The 27,008-nt window shown below is 37.1% G+C and overlaps 1 protein-coding gene across 2 annotated transcripts in view; it reads right to left on the bottom strand.

The window, feature by feature from the left end:
- LRRC2 (leucine rich repeat containing 2) overlaps nt 1–22,648 on the bottom strand; it is a 68,265-nt gene extending 45,617 nt beyond the window's left edge. Inside the window, exons 1-3 of one of the 2 annotated variants that reach the window (XM_069879924.1) lie at nt 22,512–22,648; nt 13,033–13,178; nt 2,632–2,842 (exon numbers count right to left, since the gene is read on the bottom strand). In XM_069879924.1, the coding sequence (XP_069736025.1) occupies nt 2,632–2,842; nt 13,033–13,157 (336 nt within the window). In that variant the 5' untranslated portion in view covers nt 13,158–13,178; nt 22,512–22,648. The remainder of the gene's footprint in view (nt 1–2,631; nt 2,843–13,032; nt 13,179–22,511) is intronic. The other variant, XM_069879925.1, reaches the window with a different exon arrangement.
- Between the last annotated feature and the right edge of the window lie 4,360 nt (nt 22,649–27,008).

The raw sequence follows: 27,008 nt of genomic DNA, 5'->3' as shown, positions 1-27,008 counted from the left end.
AATACTCCTACATCTTTACCAGCCAGATAGCCTAGGCACTGATTAGTGCCCAACGCAACCTACCATTCTACTCGACTGACACATTGTAAATAACACTGTTATTTACAATAACAGTGAATAAAGATTCGTCTGCTTAGTTCATTTGCTGCCAAAGTTTCCAGTGAGAGCACTTCCATTGATACCTATGGGAAGGATGTAGTAAAGTCATTTGCTTTGATCTTGAAAAATCCCTGTGCTGGGGTTTAATATTCTGTGAGACTTAGCTTCACAGTGTCCAGAAAGAGAACTGGAAGAGCCCAGAAGCAAGCCCAGTTCTCAAAATTAAATCTGTAAGTCATCCCAGCAACCTACTCAAATTCAGCTGTCCAGAGGATATATTAGTGCTTCATTGATGAGAGGAAAGGGGAAACATAATAGAAATACTTACCAGCTAATAGCAAATGAGCTGGAGGATTCAGCAGTTAGTTCCCAAAGGAGCACTTTACAGGGCTGTGCCATTTGATGCTGCCAACTGTACATGGCCAGCTAACAGCAAACCAAGCTGGTTATGTAAAAGTGTACAGGCAATCTCAGTTCTGACTTCTCCTGAGTGCTTAATCTTCCAAATTTCAATTTATAGATGTATTAGTGTGCAAAATACATTACAGAAACTGAACCACAATTGGCACCACATCCCCCAGCTGCATAATATACAGGCTTACTCCAAGAAAATTTTCTAATGTCCACAGATCTTTTCAGATTGCCACTCTGTATAGCTTTGATTGAATAGCCTGCAAACTCATTCTGCCTAAATGAACATTTTCGTGCAAGAGTAATAGGGGTAAAGAGTGTAATGTCTGATACTGTCTTTGGTGTAGAAGCAGCAGCCGAGATTTTAAAAACCAAAATAAGTGGTATAATTTGTGTAAACATTATAACTGCAATAAGGGGAAAGAAACTTCTTTCAGAACTTTATCAAGTGTTTTTTCACATTTAGAAATAATTTTCTGTTGTTATAGACTGGCAATGTTTGATTTTGAAGAAATATTAGTCTTCTCTAAATAAAGCAGCTCTGTTTTTATCTTTGTCTACAGATGCCTGAACTATGTCAGAGTATCCTGCTGAACTGGGCATCCCACTTTAACCAGGCTAGAACTGGACAGGGAGGCACAGTGGTTGTGTCAAATGGACACGGTAAGCATATGATACATAAACAAAAACAAAGTACATAGTGGTTAAAAGTGTACTGCTCAAGGTGGCACAATGTACATAACAGTGCGCTGATAGCTCTTATGAAATCTTTCAGCATGTCAAATCAAAATTAAATGCTCTGGAAAACAGAAAAAAATATGTATGTCTGTTTTGCCACCTAATGTAATGCCTTGTTTATAGTGACAAAATATTAACGATTTGGCAAAAGACATTAAGAAACAAAAGCTTAGTTTTGCAGTTGTCTCCTCTGTGATACACTGAAATTATCTGCAGTTGCTACTATATCTCAATGTGTCTCAATGTCTATAAATAGCTATAAGTGTCTCAATGTCTGAAAATATCTATAACATCTCCTTTATTTCCTCTAACATACCTACAAAGTTTACAACACAGGAATGCATGCAGCATAAGACTACATAGCTTTAATATAATTTTCAATATCCAAGGTTTTTAAAAGATGAGACATGATAGCTCGCTGGCTGTGAGTCCTACCACCTGAATGACTGGCATCAGTTGAAGAAGTCTCTTTACTAGTGCACAGTGAGAACTAGAGTTTTCCATTTTCAGAAGATTTATCTACTTCACGTTTATCCAGAAAACAGCTAAAGCCAGAAAAAAATGAAAGCTGAAAAAGAAAATACCTTCATATTCAAGATTAAATCTGGAATGAAGTTATGTTTCAGGACAATCAAAATAATTGTTTCAATAAAATTAACTTAATGTACTGATCGACCTTTAAAAACTTGCTTTTTTTGTAATAAATATCTCAAAAATATATTACTAAATTATGAAATACACAAAAGTCAAAATTCTAATTTCACTCTCCTTCATAAAGTAGTTTGTATTCAAAATACTTTTCAGTCAAAGCTTAAACAACTCTAGAAAACTTCAGACCAACCCTAATCCATCTTTTCCTGAATTGCATTAATTCAGAGATTACTTCCGAACTGCTGTTTCACATCAAAAACAACTGCAAGAAAAAAATGCCTTTTCCATCAAGATCACTGTGGATTGACGTTTTTTATTTAGTTTTGATTTGAACAGAACTTGAGAAAAATGTTATCCCACCATTAGAGTAAGAAGACAGGTCTCTGACTACTGGAAGACATAAACAAGCCAACAAAGCTGAGCATTATTTTCATCTCATGCCAGCCATTGGAGACTTCCAGAGAAAGATACCTTACTGTAATATGATTGCTTATACCAAAATTTTTGAGAGGACTAAATTACATGTATTAGTAGAGTATTTAAAAGAAGCTCATTTGAAAACTAGACCACTGCTTCAGTGTAAGATAGGAAATGCTTTTGTCAGTTCCAACATTGTGAAAAAGCACCAATTTCATATGCATTGGCAAAAAAAATTTTTGGAGGGATTAAAAGTTACAGTGCTGTGCTACCCAAATTTTTAAACACTAGAAATGTATTTTCCATTATATTTACCGTCCACTGCTCTCCAGAAAGCTGAAAAATATACTTGTTTCTTTCCTTATTTGCTTCATCTGACAAAGGATGCCTCTTCTGAACCTGAGAAGCCTTTCCATATGTGTCCAAGATCTTCTTATCGGTGTCTACAAAGCCATTCTTGAGGTACTTTGATTGAGGAATGCCTTTCTTCCGGCACTCGAGTATGAAATTCCATTCCTGTTTTATCCTGAAAAAGTGCCAAGAAGGTTTTATATGAATCAGCTGAAACGATATGACAAATAAGTCTTAAATCTTGATTTTTGTTTGCACCATGACTTAACAAAAGATAATTACGCACCTAATATATTGACCATTTTCAAAAAAACAAGGCCTTCCTGGAGTCACACTTAGATTTCCTAGACTTACATACAGATATCAGATGAGCAGGATTTCATTTACTGACCATAAAACAGTGACACTCAGGCAATAACAGAAAAGTGGAGGCCAAGCGTGCTGTCACAGAAAACAGCCTGAACGATGCCCTTTATTTCAACAGGGTAGGAAATATCTCTTCACAGAATACGTTTTGTATATAAACTTAAACAAGCATCTGGTAATATATGCAAACTTCTTCAGCTGGGGAAAAAAAAGTCATTTTAGAAAGTAAGAAGTTCCCTTTTCCCTGCCCTTTCTTGGTCAAGTATAATGATCTATTTTCATTTTTTACACATTGTCATCAAATATCATAATAGAAGATGGAGGTAAATGTCAAAGTTATCACATGCCAAGTAATTTCAAATTCCATTTCAATGTAACTTTAGGCTCACACCCAGGGCAAACCTTTATCTATGTAACTTCAGGTGCAAATTCAATCTGATACAATTAAGCACTGCCAAAATCAAGTGCTTTGATTTAAGAAAGATTTATTTCAGCCTAGTCAATTAGGGAACAATTTGATTAACAGAAGCAAGCCTTCCTTATGCCAAAATAAGACACTGCAAAGCCCTTTGCATCATAAATCTGATCTCACATTTTGAATGCTACATTCTTGTGATACATGAGATTCATTTATGAAATCTCCGCCCTCCAACTGAAATTTTAAGCTAGAGACATGAAAACTGAGAGGTAAAGAAGGGCACAAAGTTTAAGATAATGTGCCCCCTGGAGGAAGTCACAAATGGTATGTCCTAGAAAGATAATCAAATGCAAGTTTATAAAGTTCAGGTAGAAAGTAGCAAAACTGTACAAAGTTTTCCAGATAAGTATGGGAATTTCTCTAAAATGCTAAGATGTGAAAACAATGGCATATGAAGCAGAATGGCAGGTTTTAAGTCACATACAAGAAATCAGTTATAAAATTAGGTACAAGAAGCACATTCCAAAGCTGCAAAAGTAAGTAATTTCTAGACACTCATAGCAAGGTGTGAGATAGAAACTGCAAAGCAGAGTATATTTATGGGACTATGACAGACTAAAAGTCATGTCTGACTCAATACTATCAAAATAGACCTTTAGGGATCAAAACTCCTTTGCCTGAATAGGAAAGGCATTACTGAGAGAGCTGTAAACTGTCCAGCACAAATTGTGGCACTTTACCAAAAATTTGTTAGAGAAACTTGAAAGCATAGAGCACAGCAACAGCAGGAGACTTCAGCCATTATCACAGCACTTGGGCACACTGCAGAAAATATACGCTTTTTGAAACTACATATGACTGTCTACCAGAGCAGCTAGCTGGAAAGTCTGCAAGATGATCTGATTTAGTTTCAAGGAGCAGCACACTGTATGGGTCACTGGAGAACTACAAAAAGTCCCTTCAGTAAGAATGACCACAATGTATTCCCATGCAACATCGATATTAAGAGAAAATAAGGAAAAAGATGATATTTCAGCAGGTGAGCTACATATCACAACTGAAATTGGTTAAAAGTGTAGCTCACTGGGTAAAGTGCTGGCAGACTATGTGAAGACAGCACAAACTTGGAGTAAGTACATTCTAAGTAAGTCACTGTAAGGATTTTTTTTTTCTCCTCTCAAATCCAAAAATAGAAAAAAATAAAAGAAGTAAAATGGCATTTAAGTTTAAATGAAGAACTGAGAAGGCAGTATAATCTCTAATAAATTAAATATAAAAACAAAAAATGGCAAGTGAAGTCACTGTGGGTATACGGCTGAATAGCAAAAGGTTTCCTAGCATATTAGAAGCAGAAAGACTCACAAAGAGAGTGGGAGCACTAACTTATGGTATCAGAGGAATGGTGAAGAAATATTTGAAGAAGTTATTGAGAGCTGCAGGAAAGTTACTCACCCTTAGCTTCAGTTTTCATTAGAGACATCAGTGTGCTTTTACAAGTAGATATTTGTAGGGCTTAAAGTGCTCATAGAGGACGCTTGACCAAAGAAGTAAATCTCACAGTTTCTTTGTGTTTGTTTGTGGACTGCTTTATACTATAGCAAGGTGTGATACGTAACTTAGGAAGAAAAAGACTGGAGAAACAAAAAACATGTCCAGCAACACATTCAGTTCAGGAAATCCCTAGAGGTGTACTGAAGCCACTAGTCAAGGAAGAGTCCAACACCAGCCCACATCATCTCAAAATCTTTTCTGAAGCTACTAGAGATAACCAAGACAAGAAAATAGGTTAGAGCAGACACAAGTCCTTAGCCTATTTTGTGATCCTTCAACATGCTACATCTGATATTTTTGTTCACTGAAGGAGAGACACACGAGTGTCTAATTGCATAAGGTAGCCCTACAAAATAGTACCTTCTCCACCTGCAGTCTGGAAGCACTCAGATGACAGAATTGTCCATACCAGCAAATATAACAGCTGAAACACCTCTTTCAGATGTTTTGACACTCATCACAATTCAATTTTTACTGTTGGTCTTACTTACTCAATCTGTCCTTTGTACCCTAGAGACCAACAGCACTACAGAGGCAGAAAATGCAATAACAATAGATCACTAGAAGGTAGAAAACAACAGTTTCATATACTATTAGAAAAACAAACAGGCCCAAACCATCTACTTATCTTTTTTCCAAAACTCGTCTACCAGTAAGCATAGCTAATTAGCTGTAAAAGCTCTGTATTACTGTGCAATGTGGGCAGGAGGGAAAGAAAATTGAATACCCAGTAGAACAACAGAAAGAACTGAATCATTAAAAGGCAGGAACTGCAAAGGACCAAAACCCTGGCACTCTTTTCTTCTAAAATCTAAATAATTCTAACTTTACTTACCACTGCTGTACTGCTGTTTCTCACATCTTCTTCCAGTACTCCACATACAGCTTTTCTGGCCCCTTGTGAAGCTTAACTCTACATTACTGCCCTCTCATTTCCATGGAATTCCTTCATTCTCTACCAAAGCAATAAACATTTGTTCTCAGTGTGTAATTCAGTGCACTGAAAAAGCTTGCCCCCAAGATTACTTTTTTCATTTGTTTCTCTTCACTCATGCACAAAAAATGACTCATTCTTCACTGTATAAATTCTACGAATGTTGGATCCATAACAAACAGAGAGAAAAGGTCAACAAGTCTAACTCTCAATAAAAAGTAAGGCACTGAGCTGCTCTCTTATACTTCATTCCTGGCTCTGTCAGGTAGACCCCAGGAACAGAGGGCTCGGGTATAAAATTTTACTCTTTTACAACAGGGAAAATAGAAAAGGGCAAGAAGGGAGTTAACATTAAATATAAAAGAATAAACCACTCTCTGACACTTTACTGACAACATGTACATAACATAAATCTCAGGAATTCATGACACATTGTTAGCCAAAAAAAAATAAAATGCACAGAACAAAAACTGCTGTTAACCAAATCAGTCAGTGAAATATTGACCTCAGAAGAAAGACAGGCATAAAAAAAATTAAACTCAGTTAGGAATTCAACATGCATATCGTGCAATGATGTGGAAATTCTGTGTCAAATTTTGTCTTTACTCATACATTAAATGATGGCAACACAGTCTTTAAAGCTTTTAAAAAATGTTTGTTTATGGTCACCAGGCTAAATATTATGTCTTATTCTGATGAAATGGAAAGTGAATAATGGAGCAAGAAACATGCATATTTTTGTATAGTATGTCTCAGAATGAAAACATTATATTTCCCATGTGAATAGGGTCTAACAATGTGTGTTTTGGGGAGACAGACTAACCAAATTAATCAACATAAGCATTTTTGGCCTTAGGTGTGACTTACATCGAGGCAATATGTATCATTAAGTAAAGATTACAAAGCTGTAATTTACAGGTTACATTTGAGATCAAACCAAAGGCATCTGTTCAGCTATGTGATTGTCACTCTTCTCTGCCATTGTCAAAAAATCAAAATGACAGGACTTCTTAGAGATTCTCCGTGAAAAAAAAGGCCATTGTAATTCTTCCTTTGGCCACAATCCTCAAATAAGATAGAATTACCATCATGTTTGTCATATCTGGAGGCTGTTGTGTGACTCTTCAAGGAAGACAGGAATGTCATGTAAGACAGTGTGGCAAAAAAAAATATATCCACACAATCCACTTTTAATGTGCTGATATATTTTTAGAAAAATTATATTTCTGGTCTTGGCACTTTAAAGGCTCCTAATATTCCAGGAACGTATTCTCACATACAACAAACAAATCAGTTGGTTACAATATCACAACCCTCCTGAAGTTTATATATTTATATTACTATTCAGCAATAAAGTACTATTACCTTCTTCTAGAACTTAATCAAAAAGTTGCAGTCAGATTAAAGAATCTATCACCATCTGCAATATTCAAAAAGTGGGTGTTTGTCAAACAAGCCTAATTTAAGTGGGAGTATGAACACAAAACCAAATTTTTTCTGGATTTAGGAACCAGATGAGATCTGTGGTTCCAACTGAGCTAACTACTCCAGTTTAAAAGCCCTTTAAAAAGGCTGATTGTATACTGCTTATGTTTGTCAAAAAAAGAGGGGGGTTATACCCTTATGTCTGTAACACAAAAGCACATCTGTCACTAAAATGGACTGTAAATGATAGAGAAGAAAGATTAAGCCTGGCAAGTTATTTCATAATGTATTGCTATTTTTCAGTAAGCTTTAAGGACAACACAAAATTGATATGAAACAGAAAATTGAATATTCAAGTTCATCCATTTTGGTTAGAACTGAACTTGTTTTCAGATAATTGCTTACCAAGCATTACTTCACTCTTGGAGTATATCTGCAGCAAAGAGACTTAAAAACACGTAATTTTTTTTTATATACATAAGTATTTCTTTTCAGGGATATGGGAGGTCCTTGCTTGGTATTTTAGATTCTCCAACAAAATCACAAATCTAATCAACCTAATGCACAGAATCACTGTAGAATAAATTCAGTTCTTGGACCCTTCAAAAGAGTTACCACCTTGGAAAACAAGAGGTTTGCATTAGCAAGGATTTCAGAGGAAATTGAGTGAATGAGGAGTAGGTGGGTTTCCTTAAATGGCTCTTCCTTCTGTAGTTATCCACTGCTCAGTGTCTGATTAGGAGGTCCAGAGGAAAAGCTATGCTTCTTAAGTAAAGAAATAAAGGATGTTTCATTAGGTGGCACTGTTTCCACTGAATCTGGATGGAAGATATGGCCAGAAGACTGTATGGTGACACCCAGTACTCCTTGGTGATGTTTAAATCAGAATCACTAGCCATACAGAACCATTAAATTATACTATGGAATTATTATAAAAGCAGTATAGCTATCATGGTGATAGGACAAGGGGGAATGGGTATAAACTGGAGAGGGGCAGATTTAGACTAGACATAATGAGGAATTTCTTCACCATCAGAGTGGTGAGACACTGGAACAGGCTGCCAAGGAAAGTTGTGGATTCCCTATCCCTGGAGGTGTTCAGTGATAGGTTGGATGGGGTCTTGGGCAGCCTGGTCTGGTGGGAGGTGTCCCTGCCCACGGCAGGGAGTTGGAACTAGATGATCTTTAAGGTCCCTTCCAACCCTAACTATTTTATGATTCTGTGATTCTATGATTCTATGAGTTTAAACTGGAGCTTAGCCCAGATTAATATTCTTGATTGACTAGTTACATTTGCTTCAAAATCAATTGGATTGATTTAATTGCATTCCCTCTGCTAGGCTTTTCCTTGGGTTCTAAATGATGGTGGATGAACAGCAGCTTTATCTTTCAGCCCATATTATATTAGATGCGATGTCTGTATGCCTAAGAACAAAGCCAAATAACTTAAGTGGTTAGTAATTAGTGCTACAGGCCTACTCTTAAACTTTTGCCTATAATTTGTGTCTGGGGCTAAGAACTCCCAGCTTGAGTTTTAGTCTTGTTTAGAGGAATTTCTGAATTAGATATTGAGTAGGAGAATAGAGATAAACATCACAACTAAAATCTTAGTTCACATACAAATAGAATTAGAACACTGTAGTTCGACTAAGAGATAGAGACAGATCTTTTTTATTAAAAATGTGTTGCCTTTTAGGGAAAAAAATCAATGTCTACCGCAGAATGGAAGTTTTCCTTTGACTTCTAACACTCAGGGAATACACAGTTCAGAAAAGTAACACATGCACATTCACCTAGCCAGATCTTGAGACGAAATTTTTGGAAAAGAGACACACTGGAAGATATGGCTGAACAAATCTTTGCTGCAAGTTTAGTTGGGGAAAAGGGGAGGCTGTGCTATTTCACAGTAAAGATTTAGACAGCTAAACTGGGCAAATAGCTCTGACATTTCCTCACTTGAATGCTTAATTTGTTGGCCTTCAGTTTTCACTTCACCTGCTTTTTACACAGAAGACAAACATCTTGCAATACTTCAAAAAAAAAAAAACCTAAATGTAAACTTTCACTTTCTTTTCCTTTCCAAAAAAGACAAGGAGAAATTGATGAGAAAAATCATCACACCACAAGTTAATCCGAGTGCATTCAGGATTTCAGAGTACAAAATGAGACTGTTCACCACTATCAGAATGCACTATTTGCATTTAATATAGAGGATTAATTATAAAATAGTGCTATAAAACCAAGATCCTTTCCATAACAAGCAGATAACCATAGAACAGTGCACATTTCTTTGTAACTGTTTGTGTCTCATATTCAATGGGAGATTAATTAGGTTTGTCTGGTGGGGTTAAAGCCATGAAGTAAAAGGAAATTACTCCTGCATAACATTTTACTGTTTCTTTTTCTTTTATACTCAGTTGCTGGTTTATACGTGTCCCTAGAATAGAGAGGTTCCTTAAACTGCTATACTTCCACAGCCCCACAAAACCAAAGAGGAAAGAGAAGAATGGAATAGTTCCACTCAAAGTGATCTGCTACCAGTGTATCAGACAGCCAGCTATAAGCCTCTCACAATGTTCTCAGTAAACTGTTCAGAATCGTCTTTCACTGGCCAGCTGCTTAAACATCTGTTCTAGACTTGTAAATTCCCGAAATCCTTACAAGATCTCATCATTAATGCAAACATAGTTCAAGCTTTGCATTTATTTGTGAGATTTTCCTCTTAGAAAATCTTCAGTCAAAAAAGAGAAATACCTGGCATGTAACTGCTCACTAAGGCTGTAAGTACTAAATTACCTTGCCTCAAGGCAAGCAAAGTTCCCTAGAGGTTAATTGGGAGCTTTTCCTCAAATAATAGAAACTACATTTCACTACATATTATCAGGTCATTTTACATAGCAACAGGGCTGATAAGAAACTGCACAATCTCAAGGGCATTAGGGAACAGCAACCTTTTTGAGAAAAACTGGATTTTGCTCAAAAAGAAAAAAACCTACAAAGCAGGCTCAGCAATCCAGATTCCAAACTCATCTGTTAGGTGAGTATATTTGCAAAGAAACTCTTTTAATTTCAGCCCTACTAGGGAATTCACTCTGGCTGCTGGCAAAAGTAAATATCTAGTATCTTAAATGCTAGAATGCAGTCCTCAGTTATGGAAACGGCCATCTTTTAATGTCTTTTTTGGAATTATCATTTTGAGTCTCAATCCTTTCCAAAATTCTTTCTTACTGTGATTTGACGGTAAGTGCTTGCACTGATTTCAGTAGACTTACTTGAGAGCAGTAACGTTTTACTCTCTGAATAGAGTACCAAAATTTGGTCACACACAGAACTCTCTAAAATAATGAAATGTATTTGTATAGGTAAACATTATTTCTCTTACACATTTAATTATAATTACAATTTTACCTACACTTTTGAGCTACTAATAAGCTAAGTCCTGTCTTTTTTTGACCCAGCCTTTGGTAACACATCAAAGAAATAATTTCTGATCTGACCTTTAGGATCTGAAACACAGTGGTCACTATGTACCTCATAAAACAAAGAGGATATTTCTTTTAACTGAATTTTGCATTTTATTACCAATATTTTTATGACTGTGATCATTATTCTACCAACTTTATCCATTATATGAGGCCTGTATCATAAGACTGAACATGAACTTTGTCATTCATTTTGGTGGGTAAAACACTGATTACCCACATTCAGGAGATAAAGCCTGATATATTTCCTCTTTTTTTTCCAGAAGATCTAAAAGAAGTAGGACTAACTGGAGAGAAATCTGATTTTATGAAGATATGTAACAAAACAAAGTACCGTAAGCAAATTGCAAGCTAAAGGAAGACAACAAAAATCCTTCATGAGTGCTGAAAGTGCACTCAGAACTTTCTAGTTCTCAGCATCATATTCCAAATTCCCCATCTCCTTTGGAGCAGGAAGATAGCAGGATGATTTTGGACCTCATTATTGGAAAAGAGCAGAGCAAGTACTCAGGCTCCACTTTTTCAGCTGGAGGGCTGGCTATGGACAAGCAACCATAGGCAAAAATGGCAGGGAGAAAGCATTGGCTTTATGGAAAACAGAAGTCACAGTAAGAAATCAGGCTTAACAAATGCTACTGATAAAAAGACATAGGAACTGAAATTGCCAACCTTGGACCACACAAGTTATCCTCTCTCCCTCTTCCACACAGAAATTCCCCATGCCTGGAACTTCCTGTTTGCCTTTGTACCATTGAACTCAGAAGTTATCTTCTGCACCACAGAAAACCAAAAAACAAACAAAACAAGGCAGGGCGATGTTGACATTTAGGTCCACATTGGGACTGACATTCCAGCAGTTCTGAAGATGACTGCATGCACCAACAGAAGCTACAGGTGTGAATTCCTACTCATAATATACTTTTTATGAAGAAGATGGGAGTGGCACGCCCCAAGAGCCATTAGCTGACATAGACAGAAGTGAAATAGAGGGTCATCTGCCTTATCTGCATTAGGATTACACAAAGCCACCTCATAATTTAGCATCTGGGACAGAAATAGGTTTTGATCAACTTTTACCCCAAATTCTTTCACTTCTCTTTTCCACCAAAAGGATAACACTCACAAAAGCAGACCCTTGCCATCCCTCCTAATTCTTCTTGCTACAGAATTTAATCTGAAAGACAGGCATAATTTTCCTTTTCTTTATGGTTTTTAATGCAGGCTCTGGGTATAGAGATAGGAGAATCAAGACTGTGATTACGGATGTTTTGAAGAGGAAAGTCCTGCAGAAAGGACAGTGAGACTTTGTATTATCCCAGTCTCCTCTTAGCCCAGGTACTCTGTTGCCAGTGAAGCTACATCAACAGCAAAAATCTGTGAACGGAGTTCTCCAGAGATGGCCAAAACACCACACAAAGGTTCAATGCTATAATTTTCTTTAATGAGGGCACTGTTTAACCCTGTGTATTTTATTTTTAAAGCAAAAAGTTATTTTTATTGCTTATTCTCTTCTCAGAAGGGAAAAATGCTAAGTCACATGCTTCCAAAATTGCTAGCACAGTACAATATTTCACTGTCTCTAATGGGAATGAACAGAAAGAAATCAAAATATTATTTAAAGAAACCATAAATTAAGTATTGTAAAATGATAACATAATTAGTAGGTGTAAGGATAATCAAACCTGTATTCAATATTTGAACAAGAAAAAAAAAAATCTGATAAATTTTTTATTCTGTCCTCTCTTAGTCAGAAGCAATTGTAGGACTGTTTATTTAACTCCTTTTCATTCTTCTTTCAATTCAACAAGAAGACTTAAACTATTTCTTAGACCTGAGTTTTATGGTAATATCTTTATTAATTCCATAATTAAAAGCCTTACTTCTATAAAGAATATAAGCAATGGAAAGGGACAAAATGTGTTATTTTTCTCTTCAAATTAAACCCACACAGTAGACAATAATTAGTAAATCACAATCTGCATAGGACAGAGCAGGGATGAATGAAATATAAGCACAGTTTGTGCTGCATTTCCCTCACAGACATCTGAGAGAAGGAGGTGAGAAACCATTAAAATCAAACCACCCTCAAAAAAAACCACTGAATCATCTGATCATGCACAGTACACAGTAGTGTTAGTGGGTAATAATTAGGGATTCAATTAAGATGAACAACAGAAAAGTTGGCTTACTTCTCCAATGAGCTTTTTTCTAATCTTTCTTTCTCTTTCCTCTGACGTTCTTTATTCTTCTTAACTCGAGTTTCCCACAGTCCTCTTATGGCAGAAAAGTCAAATATTATCACCTGATGCCCCATATTGTCTACATTAAGCTTCTCCTGCAAGAACAAGCCATCATGAACACTTCCAAAGATGAAAAGTTTGTGAACACATAGTCCTCATTTATTAGTAAGTGTAGAATTACCTTCTGACAACTGAAGGCAATATATAAGGTCCTGTGCAGTTGAGAACTGACCTGAACTGGACCCTAACTTACCAAGTTTTCTATAATCAGTTAAAAACACAGAAAATTCTTGCACGTACCTTGCCCCTACTGAAGTTCATGACAAAATTGTCATTCCCTTTATGAGGCCTGATGCTTAAGCTTGACATAATATGAATGTTCCATTCATTTTACTTGAGGGAAAAAAATCACACTGTAGTATATTTAATAACCACAAGAGATGACAACCTGAATTTACATCATCTGAAACACTGTGTGACTGGCAGCATGGTGTTCCTTTCTGAACTGTACCTAGGGTTCAGTACCAACAAAGGAAACAAAACACCTACTAAAATACTAGCACAAAATCAGATACAAATCTTGATAAAATGGGTGTACTCTCTTGCTTGGAGTCACTGGTGAGGGTATAATCATCACAGTATACTGGTTTTCATGAAATGCAGCTAGATTGTCTACAGAGGACTTTTGTCATGCTTATTTTTTTTATAAAATTGTTTGCTAAACAGCAGCAAATGAGTCTTATAAAACAGAAGTTCAAAGTGTTTTACAAATAATTGCTTCCACAAAGATAAAAGGAACCTCACTTTGCTTGAGGTTTCATTACATACCACATTTACTATACCATTTATAAGCTTACAAAAAAAAATAAAGAAGAAAACCCTGCTGAACTATTTACTAATAATTTAAAAATTTTTCTACCCTTCCCTTTACTGTGTGTTTCCAAGCTTGTATCTATTACTTTTTCCTCAAAACATACTGTGATCAATTTTTCCAAGCTCTACATCCTTCAATTGGGAGTCTTTATTATCTGTCTTCCTGTTGTAATACTGAGGAGGAAGAGGAAATCATTCTCCCCTCTGCATTTTCTCTCTTGTAAATTTGTAACTGTCCTTTTTCTCTTTCACCGTGTTTCACCTATACATCTCTCTGTGATATATAACACATAAAGGAATAATTTCTTCTGAGCCAGCAAACCACCCTCATGTCCTCTGGCAAATGTATAATGTGGACTGGAAATGATTACGCATAGCTATACAAAGAGGAAAAGTTCCCACCCATCAACTTTATTTGTCATCCCAGTAAAAAACACCATTAAAAATCCCAGTTCTCACACAGAGACTGGTCAGAGACCGATAATTTTCTATGACATAGTCTTCTGTATCTTAGGAGATTTACATTAACTGCTATCTTTGCTAGTCATAAAGCCGCTCCTGTTGCTTGTTTATCATTATGAGCATTAACAGTGAGGCAAAAATAGTTCCCAACCTATCCAGAACTGACTGCTGACAACAACTGAGTCAAAATCCCATTAATGGCAGTGTAATGAGAATGGTGACCTTATTCTCAGTGGAAAAGTTTATCTATAATCAGCTGCACCCTTCTAAAATGTATTCCCTAATAATTTACAGGAAACTGTTTACTGGATAAAATAAAACATTCTTCTCTCCTGCCCAAATCAAGAAACCCAGTGACAAGGACTTCTCCTTCACAGTAGCTGCAGGCAAACAGTCACTCTGCAGGATCTAATTCATTTTAATAGACCAGTTCATAGCAGTGTGTTTTGGTAGAAGGGCTATTGCAGGAGCTGAATTGCTGAGAGACAGTGAAGTGGCAGCCGAACACTTGACCTCTGCTGGAACTAGATGGCCTTAATCATCACAAAGTCTGAATAAACTCTGAAAGTACTCTATTTCCTTCACTTTTTCCCCACCTTCCTGTCTCCCAGGTTAAGTCATATGTTCTTTATTGAGACATTGATCTATTAGACACTCAGGTTGGAAAAGTTCATGCAGCTTTCATCCACATATAGGATTAGGCTACAACACATCAGGGCTTTTCTTCAATGGAAAAACAAAGCACAGGACATGGGTGGGAGGAGGCAGAATTCTTTGTGTCCTAACACCTCAGGATTCATCTCTTCAGAAGGAGGAAGCCCTCAAATCCTGATCACAGCACAGGGTGGCTAAGGCTTTAGAAGTACCCATTAGGACAAATGTGAAACTTTGTAACTATCCACAACTCTGAAAAAGACACTGAACAACCTTCACCTGTTGCTTTACTCCACTCCTAGTCCAAAAAATGAACATGAACTATCAAGCGTGATGGCACAATACGTATTTCCCAAAGTTCAGACGCCACCATTTTCCTGATGGCAAGATGTTGTCCAGAAAAGAAAGCCTGGCAAGCTGGCAGAAATTGGACTTCTCTGATCTGAAGTGTAGGTTCCTCAGGATGCTTACTCACACATGGCAAGGATTTGTAACAGAAGTAACTACCAATAATAATTTCCATCTCTAGAGATACATAGGACTGTACCTGTTCAAGTTCATATACAGCAGTTGCTGTTTTCTAATCATCAGGTTACACCTGCACCAGAAAAAAATAAAACTGCCACCTATTAGTCACAGATGGGAAGTTACATTTATGTAGAGAAATGCCTCATTATAGAGTTCATTCTAACTTCTTCTGTTCAATTGGCATTCCATACTTATGTTCTTTCCCATACTTGGTATCTTCACAGGAAATCATATTATCATTTTACCTCTTGTCAGAAATCACAGAACCAGTGAGGTTGGAAAGGGCCTCTGGAGGTCACCTAGTCCAACTGCCCTGCTCAAAACATTCTCATGGTGATTCACACAGACATACACATACTTCATCCTCCTTTCTCTTCTAGTTTCCTCATTCTTTTTTGATAATTCAGCATTACTCCTTTCACACCCCATACTTACACATGTTTGTTAAGGACAATCTTTGGTTAAAAACAAAAGTTATACTCAAGTTATTTCTTACCCAAGAAATAGATAATGTTGTTTTCGTTAAGGACAAGTCCCAACCACAAAAGTAACAATCACCCACATCTGCAGGGCCATACATTGTAACTACACTGAATTTGCAGCTTAATCCCATCTTCTTTGGGTGACATCTATATCTAAATTATGCTGTAGATCATCAGCACACAGTTCTTAGAGGATACATGACTATAATGTCCATTTAGTCTTACAAGTTATTAGTGACATAGATCACAAAAGCAAAACTCTTCATTAATGTATGATAGTGAGAGTGCAGTGTTTTCCAGGGAAAAAGGGATTCAGAAACATAAAGAGAATGCAAAAATGTCATTTACAGAAGAAACATTTGTGGAGAAAATAGTTCTATCTATGTATCTACATAAGCAAATAATTGTATGCCTATCCATTTACACCTCCCAAGAAGTAGTCTACAAAGCATTAATCAATTTTCTTAAAAGGCAATATCCTGGGAATTCAGTTAGATTTCTTATCTTTCTCATAACAATTAACTCAGAAACAAAGCTGGACATTCAAGATACATTTCTTTTTTAATGACTGTAAGATTTTCACTTCATAAGCAGCTACACATTGCATTTAATGAAATAGTTTTAAGTCTAATATATTTTAAGGAATTAACTTTAAAACAAAAATGCTTTTTTGATAATAAGAATTTACATTATTTGGCAAACTGATAGTAGAGTTTCTAGCTGGAGAAACTTGTATTATTGTAGAGGAAAGAAGTTACCCTTTGCTTCACTCCTTCTCTGTTTATTTGTCTCAAGAAGAGGGTGAAGAAAAAAATTACACCTATATTTGAAAAAAAGTAAACCTTTGAACAAAATGGCTTTTGCAACACCTTCTCTTCTTCAGCTAGCAGGCTAGGTCATTTACAACCTTGTCCCAGTTTTCATCAATAAGGGACTCACAAGAATCCTTATGAATACCATTTGCTTTCTCTACATTCTAAAACACAATTCAGATTTGTCCCCTTAGGGCTGTATTTTAATTCCAAATACAAGACGTACAAGCTTTTCCCAATTTCATCATTCAAGAGCTGTATGCCTTCACTGAACCTTTTTACTAAGTCCTTCTCATTAGCAACTTTCAACCTTGCCTTACTGCAGACCCCACCTCAACACTGAAACCCATCTGTACTTCTTTGCAGGCTAATTTAATAATCCAGGTAAGGTAAGAAGAAGTGCTTGCTCACATATTAGTACTCTTACTATCAATATTTGATTTTACTTCTCTGATTGCTATGAGCTATCCCTGCATGCATGGAACAGAACAAATGCCTTTAGAGACACTTATTTGAGTTTTCTGGGGTTAAATCGAAGACAACACTGTTGCTGTACAACCTTACAGAAATATTATTCTTTTAACTGTATATAGAAATAGCCCTATTAAAATCAAACACAGTCTTTCTGTGTATAAGAATATTGACACTCAAGCATCTGGAGGATTAGGTGGCAAAAAAGAAAAATCTTAGCGATGATACTTATGATACGTTTTCATTTAAATGATGCAACATTAAGGTCAAATGTTATAGCTAGTAAAAACTTCTGCTTAAACATCATCTTGGATTGTTTTTATTTTATCATTTATTTTATTGTATAAATTTACCTAAAGCTGCGCAGACAGTTCTCTAGCATCTACGTCAGACTTTCTTCTTGAAGTAGTAGGCATACCCAGGAGCTCTAAACTAGAATCTATTAAGGTGTTGAAAAACTACAGAATTGAAAAGAAGATATCTGTCTTGTAAGGTCTGTAATCTTTATTATTTTCAACTTATTGTTATTGGCATTGTAACAAAGATATGCACACTTCAGGCCATGCCAACCCACCAACTACTCCTTAAACGTCCTTGTTCCTTTCAGCCAATGGTATCTCCACTCCTTGTTTACAGCTCTGCCACAGTAATGCCAGATGTTCCCACAGTCTTCTTTGACAGTCAGTGACCTTTTATTTGTATTGGTTCTCACTCAGCTTCTGAACCGAAAGCAGGCATTTTGATTCTTTTTTTTTTTTCCTCTCTCCCTGGGATTAATAAAAAGACGGGGGGAAAGATTGCTTGCAATATGTCTGGAAGTGTAACCAACCTGAGATAGGGACAGACATTCAGGCAACTGGTTTACTTGTGACAAGTTACCTGTTATCTCAGTTACTTGTCACAAGAAGCCACAGGCTCTTCAAGAAGCAAACTGTTTAAAGATATGTTAAGGTAAAAGTTAACACTGAATTCCAGACAGGAGGCATTCCACTGAGAAGTGCTCTTCAAACCAGCAGCTTCATTGAATGAACAGTCTGCAGCCTTTCTGCACTCATCTCATCATCTGAAATGCATAAATGCACTGAGGAGTATACTATAACAAATTATGGACACAGCAAGCTCTTCTATGGAAAAGAAAATAGTGGGGGAAAGGTATTTTTAGGTATGATGACTGTGTGGCTTTCCAGGACTAACTGTACTAACCCTTCTACATCTCCTCTCTGTTTACCAACATTATTTCTGTCTTGTCTGGAGTGGGAATACAGCCAGTCTAAAGCCAAAGTCCTACTGGTTTTATTGTACTACAGTCTAGCCTCCCCTAAACATATCTGCCATCAATTAGTGTTAATGCCAATCTGCCTGTAGCGTATTCCATAGAACAAGACCTGTGTATTCTCTTGAGTCTTCAAGGTATCCAACATAGTTTTGATGCTACAGATGCAGCTAATATTAATTTCTGTTATAGTCCTGAGTTCATATGGAATCTGGTTGCCCTCAATAACAGCACTGTGTATACTTTTCTCTGCTGCTTTACTCGAGTTATCAAATTATTAATGCTTTGGTTTCTTCAATTTAATAGCCTTCTTGCTTGGGTTCTTTTTCTTTCAGATAATCACTACGGGAAATCTGCTGCACTCTTGTGAGCACTACTGGCAGAATTACATAGAGGAAAAAGTGGATGAATGTATTTCCTACCAATCCTGCAAATAGTTTCTTAGGAAATAAGCTCACTCATACTGCACTTCAGAATGATCAAGTAGTTTATCTCACAAGTCTTTAAATAATTTAAGGGAAACTTGACATTTGGATAGCAACTGAACACATTTTTTCTGTTATTAAGGAAAGATTAAATTACAGAGACATGCTGTCATTGAAAGAGCAATAGAAATAGTGTCAATGTTTATAATATACAACTATTTTGTGATAACTGTGCACAGCTTGTAAGTGGAGTAGTGCTTCCCTGTTCCACTCAAGGAGTGGGAGAGGACTGCAAAGCAGGAAGCTGCTCTTCACTACCTAGTCTTGCTGCCAGTAACAATCTCTTGTTGCTCTACACCAGCAAGGAGTTATCCTCGCTGCTAGTCTGGGTGCTTTATCTGTCACTAGACTTGCTGAATGTATAGAGTTGACAGAGTTTCTGTTAAGGATCTAAGTTACATTGTGCTTCAGATACTATATGCATACATTTGATGGCTGGGTCTTGGGGACCATGTGGGCAGGGCAATGCTATGGATCACAGCTAGTGCCCCTCTGAATGCCTGAGTCCACAGAGACCCAGCAAATGCAGCTGCACTGTGGAATAAATAGAAGAGGAGAGGGACAAGCTGCTCCAGGACTGGAGAAAGCAGTCCTGACACTTGGATGTGAGCCCAGATGTTTTGAGAGTTTGAAATATTCCCTCTTGCTCTCTCAAGAGCACAGTCTTAGCCAGACGGCTCCTAAATAAACAGACACAGACAGGCAGTGACACCTTCAAGCTATTAATTAGATCAGCTTTCATTGAAGTTAATTTCAGAAATTAGTGTCTTTTCGTATCATGGGTCTTAGTCCCAAATGCTCTCACAGATCAAGTTCTTTTTGTGCTTTCTGTTTTAGCTATTTCATAAAAGAAGCATTTAAGAACAGAATCTGACATCAGCCTCTCACACAAAAATAAATTACTTTTGCATTGTTTACATACCACAGCTAAGAGAGAAGAAGCTTTTTCTTAACCTATTCTTTATACTTCAGGTAAAAATTACTAGGAACATCATAAAACTAAAAAGATATGGAATATAGATGTGCAAAGGCTGAGCTTGATTTCCAGATATTTTTATGTGCATATTTCTCTTTGTCCAGTGCTGCAGCACATCTTACTGACAGTTTTCATTAATCAGTTCCTATTCTAGATGTAAACTAACTATTCTCACAAACAAGATTGCTCTTTATCACTGCAATCTTCACATCTTGATTTTTAGACAATTTTTCACAGGGTTAGTAATTAATTAGGTCTTTAATTATGGAATAATTAGCAGCTGAATTACAATATTCCTTATACTTCCTCAACTCTTGTAGCACTAATATGTTTGCCATCAAGCATGATAGATGTTACACATGCAAGGGGATTTATTACAGATGTATTCCTCTAGCACTTCAGTGAGCTGGCTAATTATTCAGAGAGATTCTTCCAATGACAATGAAGATAATGAAACACTGGACTGACATCTGTGACATAAATCCATTCTTTTTTTTCCACTGTGTATTGCTGAAGAGACATCTAATTCTTGTAAGATTGAGAGAGGGGCTGATGTTGTTGAAATAGACATGTATGTGAAGGCAGTTTCTTGTTAAATGAAAAAGAGTAAGCTCAAAAGTGTATTACATATTTTTAAAGGTGAATGATTTTATAAATGTAGCTGTAGTTAGCAGTTGAAAATAATTACCTTAGCGGGTAGTCAACAGAGTCCTGGGAAAGCTAGATCATGTGCTAAGAACTGACTAGAAAGACCCCACTTAATTACTTATATAAAGACCTATCATAAATAAATTGTATGCATTGCCGCTGAACAAAACATAGAGGCTTTCATGTACAATTAGATTATTTTATTTAAGCATAAAATTATAGTGTCATGTTTCTCAGCCCTGATTTATGCCATCTGGTTTTTTTGCACAACATTTCATTGACTTTTTGTCTTTTGTGTTAAGATTAATGGACCTAGACCATCCCTAGGAAGTGAGGTTACTAACACTAGCTTTCATGTACAGTTTTTCACGTACATACTCTAGCCTCTGAAGTTCTCTACGTGGGTGACAGCACCAAAAGTGTCATTTTCAGTTCCCTGTCCTAACTGGGACAGGCCAAAAAAATTTTAAAATCCTTATTCTTAGATTTTGCTCCTAGGGGTCTGTTTTCCATGTGTTGATCTAGAAATCCAATCCTATCAACCACCTGTGTCTTCTTCTGATGTAGAAGGAGAGAAAAAACCTACGTCTGACCTTCGGCATCAACCCTGTTAGCCCTATTTCCAGTAGTAGATACAAGCTCATTTTACTCATATTGTGATTAAAATACCCATAACCATTTCCTAAGCAGTCAAATTCTGTGATATCACGACAATTTAGATAAGCAAGAGAAGGTGTTACTTTTACCTACTCCAGCAGCCAAGTTATTTGAACTCAAATGTTCCAAACCCCACCACACAGTCATCAGGAGGCAGCGATATTTTATGAGCACTCTTCCCTCAACACAACTATGTCTTTAGCCTTTCCCATAAAATCTTCCCATGCCCATGGACAAGAGACACAGGTAGCATGGACAGATATACATCCTTTAAATAATTCTCCACCTTCATGTTCTGTCTGAGAAAAGCAAAGTGGGTGACACTCTTTGGTAGGATCTATGTTTCTGGCTAATGGGCATTATCATCCATCCTGGATCCTTGAAATGGTGCTCAGGTAACTTGTATTGAGAAGAAAAGAGCTGATCAGTACCTTTTAGCATACAGAAAGAAACGTGTTAGTGATAAACAGCACCTAAGTACTTATGGTAGCAACAACAGCAATGACAATATTTGACTTGTTGATAGGAATGTTTGGACACGATCCTGGAGGTCTTTTCCAACCTAGTGATTCTGTGATTCTGTGATTCTGTGACTTTAAATTATAGTCTTTGTTCACAAAAGATTTAGCAGGGTAGATTTCCTATATCTGTTAGATTAGCTGTAAGTAGCCTTCAGAAATTGGATTTCTATAACTCTTTTTAAATTCTACTCTAAATTTTGACAGACAACAAAGACAGATGACCAGCTACCAACTATTTATATTGAAAATCATTCTCACACCAACATACGTTCTTCAGATGTAATAGCAAGAGTTTATTACAACTGAGTCATAGAGTGAGTCTTGAAAGCTTTCTTAAATTGCAAAGTTTGCTTTTGTCATGGGTGTACATCTACTTAGAGGAACTATATGTGGGATGAATCTTGCTGTTGTTAAAGGTCTCCAGCAAAACCACAGTTTGGACTAGCGTTCCATGATTCCCCATATACATTAGCATTTGAAAATGCACAACACAGTAGCTGCAACAAGGACTTCTCACTTTTCCTGCCATTTCCCACGTCGACTACACACGTGAAGGAACACAATAATCAGCAAAACCGTCACTTACCTACCACTAAAGAACACAAGTGTTTCCAGCTCCTGAGTGTGCTCTGTGGTTATTCAATTTGGGACACTGAGGTTGTTTATAGCAGCAGCACAGCTCATGGACAGCCAGATCTGTTTGAACTCCACAGCGTGACTAGCCTTCCAGATGTACTAATATGCTATATTTGTAAAGTGATAACATGATCTGTGGTCTTACAGCAGAGAAATGGGCAGCATAAAGTATCTACACTGCATGACTCAACACAGGACAAGAAACAAGAGCTCTAGGGCAGCATCTCATTTTCACCAAGGGAAGTATGACAGCGCTGATATTACTCATGCTTATGTATTTTCCTTGGAAAAGGGCAAGGAGATTAAAAAAACAAGCATAGTCTGCATTCCTCTGGTTGGACTATCTCTTCTTCCCCATATTTGTGCAAGCACAAGAGATAAATAGACATACATGCACACAGACACTGACGGTGAAGTTGCCATGAGTGATGGATTTACAGCAAATTCTGCTTTTATTTGCTAATGGTGGCTCATTTTCTTTGTAGCCACTGCTTGGTATTGATGACAATGTTTCTGCTTAGTATTGCCCTGTGGCCCATCAGGGCACAACTGTGGAGAGCTGGAGACTATCCCTGCTGTGGTGCTGGCATTGCTAGAGCAGGGACTGGTAACCCCAGGGACACGACACAAAGTCCTGGCTCATGAGTAGATGGAAAAAGCTTCAGCATCAGAACAGGGTAGGGGGAGAACAGAGCAGGGGAAAGATGCAGGCAGGAACTGGGAGGCTTTTGGGGGCCCTAAGTAACCTGAGTGTTCACCATGAACAGTTGAAATTTTGGACTGTACCTTTGATGAAAAAATCTCATTTATGCCTAATTAGAAAATATTTCTTAGTCAAAAAATAACTGATCTACACACACCCAGAGAGAGAAAAAAGCACTTTTATTGCAAGACTTTGTCTCCAATATTTTCAGAAAATAGTTTTATATGAGAAACATTTCTAAAAACTGGTTTTGATTATATTTCATTTAAAATTCAGCTTTTCAATTAAAATACTATTTAATTTTCTGATTAAAAAAGAACCAGTATTTCTCAGCCATCTCTGTTTATTATTCATTACTGCCAGTAACAATAAACATTAATTACAGCAGCTGGGCTTGGCTGAAACTTCAGGTACCAGTTTTTTTTGTGTTTTCAGTGCCTTCACTGAAATCACTTCACATTGGTATCATGGAAGGGGAAAATCAGGGAAAACTATAAACTATTTAAACATTCAATGTAGTCTTCAAGCCTACAACATCAGGATTCACTTTGATCACTTTTTGATACAGCTTGTTTCAAGGTATGGTGATATTCTTGAAGGATCTGCATCACAAGTCCTTACTGTTCCGTCATCTTCTTCACAAATTTTGGCCATAAAAAGTATATTAATCAGCACTACCATGTCTGACTTGCCTAAGATATTTGTCTTTTGATACATCGGCCCACCAATATGCATATTTTTGCCAAACAGCTATCTAGGTTTCCTGTTTACTGTTGCTGGTGAAGCAGTCAGTGAGGGAGAAAATACTTTGGAGCAGAGAAAGGTCATTCCTTGGCTGATCAATAGTATACTTCATATTTCTGGTTTCTTGTACACTGCCTGGGAAAACATGTTACTATACTTTTATTCAGACTACAATAAAATGAAATAATTCTCAAATAGCAATTATATTATATGTGAACTCTACCTCACTTTTTCAGGATCCATCAGTTCATGGACAAGTCTTGATTTTGGCTAAGGTAAGAGATCTTTTTGCTCCTTAAATGTTGAAATACTGCGATGTGACTCGGCAACAACAAGCTGACCTTGCAGTTACTTCCTATGAAGGAGAATGTAGTAATGATGGAAGAACAACAGGGGAAGGATGTGAGAGAGTCAGAGGATGTATTAAATGGTATTGAAGAGATAAGACAAAATATATGATATTATTTAGTTGTGGATCACAGCATACTTTACAAAAGAAAGATTAAGCAAAAGAAAATTGTAAGTTAAATCAACACCTACGAGTGTCTCCAAAACCAGTTTCATTCAAAGACCATCTTGCATGTAAGGCTGCACAAATCCAGTCAAAGCATAGTCCATTCTTGGAGCTAACGTGGGAGCTGCAATACTAGCAAATAGTAAAGAAAGCCTGGATATCACAGATAACACCAAGAACAAGAGAGTAGTAGACAACACATACCAGTTAACAGACAGAAGGCTTATTTGCATCCAATCAAAAGTAGCGGCAAACTAACTAATTTAAGGCATGTTTAATTGACAGAGGCTAGTTCCCTCAATGGTATTCTCTGGATGCTTCATCCCAGCAGCAGCAACAGTGTTAGTCTGCCAAAGCAAAAGTTGCCTGGGCAGAGTCTCAACCACAGCACTGCCTGCCTGCCACAGTGTTCCTCTGGCAAGTGCTCCTTACCCAGTTGATCCACCAGGCTGAGCAGAGTCTATGCATCCCTGTGACTTTGCAGTCTACTGAATCTTCTTCCTGGATGAGGAGCTCTGCCTGGGAATCAGCCTCACTGAACTGCAGCTGTCACAAAGCAGAGATGGAGGCTGCACTGAAATCCTTGGCATCCCAGTCTTGGGAATAACATGTAAAAATGCCCAGGTAGTAGCAGTGTGAAGCCAGCTGCTCCATGAGACAGCAGCTATATCACGTCCAGTGATGAACTCACCCTGAGAGCAATACAGCCTTCGTCATGAATCACATGAATTGCCTAATTCTGCTAGTATCCTAAGAGCAGATCCCTTATCCCTAACGCTAATAAATCCACAACATTATTAATCCAGCTGGAGCAACCAAGAGCTGACTTCTAACAAATAAACCAAGGAATTATTTCTTTTTTCCACTTCTGCTTTAGCAGGTACACAGTTCCTCTACCTAAACATTCTCTTCTGGTGTGTCTTTTTATAGGAAACTCACAAAGTAAAGGCAACAAAGACAGTAACAATGCAATATACTGCATAAATGCTGTAGATAATCAATTGCAATAGATAATCTTATTTTTCTGGTCTCTCTTCATTGCTCATTCTACTATGGATAATAATATGTGATTAAATCGGGGTCAGTAGAAGACTTTGGATGTTCAGGTAAGTGTCTGGGTAACGCAGCCAAGACCTAGCATGCGTAGAAGTGGAAAGTCTTTCATGTAGAAAAAGCACATTCAGACTAAAAATTCAGACATAAAAGACTGACAACAGAAGTGCTCCTGGCATAGCTATCCTCAAAGCAGATATTAGAAGGAAACATATGACAATTAACAGCTTTTTAGGGACATATTTTGGATAAATGTACCACAAAGTAAAATCCAGGAGAAGATTTACACAGTTAAGCTGAATAGGGGATAGAACATGCCATACTAATTTATCATGTGCTGAACAAAACCAGCAAAACAAAGCAGTTTTGCTTGTTGTTTATTTTTGCACTATCCATATGGCCTTCAGTCTAGAGCTGTCAGAGCTGCAGAATAACTGCAATAACACTGCAGAATCCATAAATTACATTACAAATCACTTCAGCAGGGCAGATTCTTATATCTATGACCTTTCAGTCCTGAGGGGTCAGCCCTTTCTAATACAAGCTCAGTATGCACCAAGGGAAAAATCCATTTTATAACTCCTGACAGAGCTACACCCAAGAGACGGCTGTTCTGAAATGTACACAGAACATTAGTATGATGAGCAATGTCTCAGACAAAGTTTGTAATCCTGGGCTGCGAGTTACACTATCTTGCTGTCTTACCTGTGCTATGAAAACTTTCGTGCACTTACCTCTGCTATCACACAAATGCTTCATCAGGCTCAGCTTGTAGCTTGGTTTATGGGGTTTTGGTGAGGCCACATGTGTCTACTGAAAGAAGTCCTCCTTCTGTTATTGTTCAGGGACTTCATCAGAAATCTGGTTCACAGAGTAGGTATGTTCTCAAGAGTCACACCTCCAAGTGATAATAAATAAACCACTCTCAAAGAACCACAAGACAGTCATAGAGCTGTCCCTGGTGTTCTATAAAGATCTTCAAAATAATTTCAGCTCATAGAGGCTGTTTGTCTCAAGATAAATCACATACCTTCCCACAGTAAATGTGCAAGGACATTAAAAAAGTGACAGAAAGAGTATTTAAGAGTTCCTAAGTGATTTTACAGGCACTTTGAGGGAGAAATATAGCACTTAAAATCAAAGTTGCACAAGACAACACAGACTTTGCTTGTCTCTTTGAGTACTCAACAAAGCTGTGACTGGTTGAGTTCTTCCCAGGAGGTTGTTAATGAGGTTATAAAAGATCCCAAGATGAAACCACATCAGTACTAATATTAGCATTAAAATTTCATGATCAGCCCTTTGTATGAAAGATGCACAAATATTTAAGTGGAAGCACAGCTTTATTCAACTACAGGATGCTTTTAGAGGTACTTATGTTTGTACCTGGTTTGAACTGAATGACCTCATTTAAGAAGTATTTTCTGAGGAAA

Source organism: Phaenicophaeus curvirostris, chromosome Z (assembly GCF_032191515.1).
Source record: "Phaenicophaeus curvirostris isolate KB17595 chromosome Z, BPBGC_Pcur_1.0, whole genome shotgun sequence".
NCBI lineage: Eukaryota > Metazoa > Chordata > Aves > Cuculiformes > Cuculidae > Phaenicophaeus > Phaenicophaeus curvirostris.
Note: the sequence above shows the minus strand (reverse complement) of the source record. Positions and strands in the feature narration are given on the sequence as shown.